General features: G+C 41.6%; 1 protein-coding gene across 1 annotated transcript; it reads left to right on the top strand.

Annotated features, from left to right (window-relative positions):
• Positions 1-226: 226 nt before the first annotated feature.
• LOC141017733 (visual system homeobox 2-like) lies at positions 227-5,364 on the top strand. The gene is made up of 5 exons (XM_073492463.1): positions 227-671; positions 1,221-1,311; positions 2,008-2,131; positions 3,458-3,638; positions 5,030-5,364. The coding sequence occupies exons 1-5, from the start codon at positions 227-229 to the stop codon at positions 5,362-5,364; spliced, it is 1,176 nt and encodes a 391-aa protein (XP_073348564.1).
• The last annotated feature ends 17 nt before the right edge of the window (positions 5,365-5,381 follow it).

Below are 5,381 nucleotides of genomic sequence, written 5' to 3'. Positions count from 1 at the left end.
ATTTTTGTCTCATTTAATCGCCAGAAATTGTGTAATCCACTTTGATGAAGCTTCGTGGAGCTGGTGCAAACTTCAGTGTGGACTCTCTCCTCTCTCTGATTGGCTGCCGCCTGTTGCCTGTCGGATAAAAAGCGCAGCGGAGAGGCGGGGAGGGAGATAAAGAAGGAGCATCACACAGCTCATTGCACCAGGGACTTCAGACAACAAAAAGTGGAACCACACCGCCATGACAGGGAAGGAGGGAGTTGTGCTTTCAGACACCGAGAATAAACAGAAATCAGCCTCACAAACCAGCGTGAACCACGGGGGACCCCCGCAGCACCACCAGCAGCAGCAGGCTCCAGTCTGGAAGATGGCCCCCACGGTGCACCGGCGCACCGGGTTCGGCATCCAGGAGCTGCTCGGCCTCAACAAGGAGCCGCCGACGGTGCCGAGGCGGCCGCTGGAGGCTCTGCCGCACAGGGCGCACGTCCTGGCAGCCAGGTCGGCCCTCGGACACCACGCGGGTCTCGGGGTCGGGATGGGTTTGTTGGGACCAGAGGGAATACACTCGTTTTACAGCCAGCCTGCGTTTCTGGAGGTGCTGTCAGAGGCGCAGAATGTGCACCTGCAGCCGCTGCACCGAGCGGCGCACATGGACACACAGGACGCGCAGCACTCCGCCAGCTCCGGTCAGTGTTTCAGCTCCTGAACTGTGGAAACACACTGTGTGGGTCTGATGCAGAGAGGAGAATAGTTGTTGAATGTTTCAGATTATATGTGTGTGGCATTAACACACATTTTACCCCATTTTAACTATTTATTTTGAACAATCTCATCTGCGTAAAATGACAGAAATGAACAAAAAAACGGCCTCTGATCGAATAATGATGATGATGATGATGATGGAGACTGAAAGTTAAATTCATTTAGATTTTTTTAAATTTTAAATGCCACTTTATCAAAGTGATTTTGTTTTCAAATGGAGGAAAATATTGAAAAATGTGTAGAGGCCTCACAAAAATATATATTTTCAAACTTAAATTAAAGAATCATTTGGTTCAAATCCGAAGCCTCAATATGAAGAAATAATCACTGTGCATGAAGAAAGCGGATTTTTTCTTTATTTAATTTAACCATCCTTCTTTCTATTATTATTATTATTATTATTATTATTATTATTATTATTATTATCATTTGTTCTTGTATTCTGAGCTGTTCCCTGTTGTGTTTCCTCACAGATTCTGACGATGTGAGTCTTTCCTCCGGCGATCAAAAATTCTCCAAATCCTCTCTGAGTCAGAGCAAGAAAAGGAAGAAAAGGCGACACAGGTAAAAAAGAAAAAACCCAACAAACGGATTAAGATTAAGATAATCGAACGATGTAGCCTAACATTTATTTTATATAATTGTTTTTACATTTTTATCCAAACTGATGGAGTTCTTGTGCTGTAGGTCTTTATAAAGAAATCTCTATATAGGCTATTTTCGTTTGGTGCCATCAGTGATAACACATTAAACAAAAATCACTGTCCATTTATTCCAGTAATACAACGTGTATGTCTGATATTGGAATATATAATATATGGATTTTTAATATAATCCTAAAATCATGGTGCTTTCCTCTGTGGTCTTTTAAAAACACACCACACACATTACATTACATTACATTCAGACATTTTTGTATTTTTCGTTAAGAATAATAACGAATATGTGTGAGGGAAGAAAACTCACATGGCCTATTTATGTATTTCTTTCTCTCCATACCTTTGCTAAACAAAGAAAAAGGCCCAGTTATCCTGTCAGCCCCTTTTTCTTACTTTCTTAATTCTACAATTGTTTCATAAAAATAAAATCATCAAGATCATTTTACCAAATTCACTGCTCAAACATTTTGACTGGTTTTAATCTTTCTATTCCAGAACATTTAAAACTGCACAAAAATGAGCAAACATGAAAAAATGAAATGGGTTCACAAAGAAATCCAAATTATAAATGCTTATTCATTCTCTTTTGTTTTGCTCGCAGAACCATTTTCACGTCCTATCAGCTGGAGGAGCTGGAGAAAGCGTTCAACGAGGCTCACTATCCGGACGTGTACGCCCGAGAAATGCTCTCCATGAAGACCGAGCTGCCCGAGGACAGAATACAGGTGTGTTAGAAATGTCACGTACTTGTCCTATAAAATTTCAAATCCTGAGGATGCTTTAATCATCTTGCTTTAGGACAGATAGATGAACCCCTTTAAAGCATATAAAAAGTGTGTATTCATAGATAGATAGATAGACAGACAGACAGACAGCACCTCATCATCCTCACAATGCCTTCAGCTTCCACATTTACAGCCAATTCACCCTCTCAGTGTAATTAGTTAATTGAGGAGAACTTATCACCCCTTTCCCTGCGAGAGACGGGCTGCAGCCCTGAAATGAAATGATAACTACATAGAAATTAATTAGCGCAGGTCAGCGGCTGAGCAGAGGCCTCCTCCTGGCTGCTATGAGCATTTTAATTTCCCGTGATATTTGACCGCCTGTCTCCCATCGATCGGGCCTGGAAATTAACTTATTTTTCAATCAGCCTCTTCGCCCCCTGGGGTCACCTCTCTCTCCTCACACACACACACACACACAGACACACACACACACACACACTCACACTGCTGCTGTCAAAAAGCATGATTGCTCATGTGAGGCCCATCTTTTTATGAGATGGAGGTTATCATCAGATCTACCTGAATAGCTTTCCGGGCTCGGCTTTGATCGTTTTTAATTCCAGGTCTGCACACTCCACACACACACACACACACACTCCACATCATTCTCTACAATCTCATCCCGCCTCCTCGGCCATTTTAGGATGCTCATTTTTCCCCTGTTGTCCTCATCCATATTCACAAGCTCGCTGAGGCTATTACAAGGTCTGGCTTGGTGGAAATCAATTTAGGCACTTGAGGAGCCAGAAGGAGGATAATGCACGGGCACACACACACAGAGACACACATATAATGGACAAAAGACAACATGTTGTATAAATGAAGCAATGAGGGGGGAAAAAGAAATATTGAACGTTGAATTTCAAGAGTATTTTGAAGACCACGCTTACATTTTAAGTCTATAATGGACCTTCAGGTTTGTGCTTCAGTGGAAATGAGCTCTTAAAGTCAGTCTTCTTCACCACAACCTTACTTTGGTTTAAACCTCCAGCAGATGTCATTGTTCCACTGATATTTATCTCCCCGTCCACAAAAATAAGACTGGCTGTGGATTGTTACGGCATACAAAACAGCAAGGAAGAGTCAAAGAAGCTCTCATCAATTAGAAAATGACTAAATATATACTTATAATATAGTAAATATCCACTCCAGGCATGATTTGTTTGTGTTTTTCCCACAAAAAAGTGTTCCTATATACAATTGATAGAAAGTTACATGTATTTCAACATTAATCTAACCAATACCTGACCTTCATCTCTGCAGGTGTGGTTCCAGAACCGCAGGGCCAAGTGGAGGAAGAGGGAGAAGTGTTGGGGTCGCAGCAGCGTGATGGCAGAGTACGGCCTGTACGGAGCCATGGTCCGCCACTCCATCCCGCTGCCAGAGTCCATCCTCAAGTCAGCCAAGGAGGGCGTCACAGAGTCTTACGCTCCGTGGTTACTAGGTGAGCTGTCGCAGAGGGTTGTTGGTCATGCGTCAAGTTTACAGAAGTCATTTCACAGTCAGAAACAGCTCAGGTGTAAATAATCAAATCGAGCCATTGTTCATGTTATTGGTTAACACCTTTGCTTTTCCTACTATGACACATTAAAAATTCTTTCCGTTAAAAGGGACCATTGTGTAATTTATGGTAGCCTGTCACTGATACCTCATAGTTTAATATTAATAATAATAATAACCTTATTTATATGGCACTTTTCCAAGCAAAGTGGCTCACAGAAGAGGAAAAGGGAAAATAACAAACAGCAGCTAAAAATAACACAAATGAAGAGTTAAAAAGAAGTAAAAACGGGACATAAATTATCAAATCCAATAGCACTATTCAAGAATTCATGAATACCTTCCTATGAAAGAAGGTTTTAAGAGAAGATTTACAATTGCTCCTGACAGAAGTGTCTGGCACAGAGAGTACGTTACCTCAAACCAAGAATATGTGTAAATATCCTTTACGTTTCAACTTTTCAAACAGTTTTATGTTGTGACCTCACTCTGGTTAGGTTCAGGCACAAAAACCACTTGGTTAGGGTTAGGAAAAGATCATGTTTTGGCCTAAAATACCAGGTTTCGTCGCCAAAAACAGCTAAAAAATGTTGTGAGATCTTGTTAAAAATATCCGGTTTTGTTGCCAAAAAGACGGCTACAATATGTCCTGATGGGAACTAAAATTACCAAGATCTGTCGGTTAAAATGAGAAGCAAACTGTTGTCTCTTGCTTGGCAGCCGTCCTGCTTGGTATCACCACACAACCATCTCCTCCTCCTCCTGATAAGACATGTAATCTGAATGTAATGTGACAAGTATTGTAGAAATGTTATGATACATATGAAAAGTACAAATTTAACATATTTTGCAGGCGTTTGTAGAAACATACAAAAGCAACAATTCAGTTACTGCACTTCAGATCCAAAGAAAACCTGCTCTTGTCGCCATTAATACAATTTTTCCTCAATTACTTTGTCACATTGTGTTTGAAAATGAGGGATTAAGATGTATTCTAACAACAGGAAGTGGGAGCTAATCCTGGCTCATGTTAGGAGCCAATAAAAGTGTCAATAAAAGGCAGCAGTCGATGCAGTGATAATCCTACTTAATCAGGACAGATTAGACCAAACGTCCTCTGTTGCTCTCATGTCAATTGATTAGTTTAAATCAATGAGGTGCCTCTAATTGAATAAGAGGTCCGATCTATCTTTCTATCCCCTTTTTTGAATGTTAAACACCTCAGTACATACAAATTGTCATCCGTGTTAGGAAAAAATGTGTGTTTCATCATCTAAATGCATAACATCCTCTCCTCTGCAAACTCTAACCTAATTTAACCTCCTCTCCCTTCAGGTATGCACAAGAAGTCCATTGATACCTCTCCTGGAAAGCCCTGCAGCCTGACACCACCACCACCACCACCACCACCAATACCACCAATAAAGGAGAAACAAGAGGACAAAGTGATGGAGGAAGAGAAGGAGAAACACATGAAAGACTCTAACTCGCCGATTACTAAAGAGGAACTGAGGGAGAACAGTATCGCCGCGCTGCGAGCGAAGGCGCAGGAGCACAGCGCCAAGATGCTCGGGACGGTTCCTGACAGAACAAACGTTACGCATAAAGAGGAAGTAGAGGACAACAAGGCCACGGAGCGAGAAATGGCAGAGGTGGAGGAGTGTGACTGAATAAAAAGGCTGCAGGA

The sequence above is a fragment of the Pagrus major genome, chromosome 22 (assembly GCF_040436345.1).
Source record: "Pagrus major chromosome 22, Pma_NU_1.0".
Taxonomy (NCBI): Eukaryota; Metazoa; Chordata; class Actinopteri; order Spariformes; family Sparidae; genus Pagrus; species Pagrus major.
Note: the sequence above shows the minus strand (reverse complement) of the source record. Positions and strands in the feature narration are given on the sequence as shown.

Bases quoted from the DNA above. Each gene is read 5' to 3' on its own strand.
- LOC141017733 (XM_073492463.1), top strand. From the start codon at position 227: ATGACAGGGAAGGAGGGAGTTGTGCTTTCAGACACCGAGAATAAACAG. The intron at 672-1,220 runs GTCAGTGTTTCA...GTTTCCTCACAG, and splicing joins GCAGCACTCCGCCAGCTCCG to ATTCTGACGATGTGAGTCTT. The intron at 2,132-3,457 runs GTGTGTTAGAAA...TCATCTCTGCAG, and splicing joins TGCCCGAGGACAGAATACAG to GTGTGGTTCCAGAACCGCAG.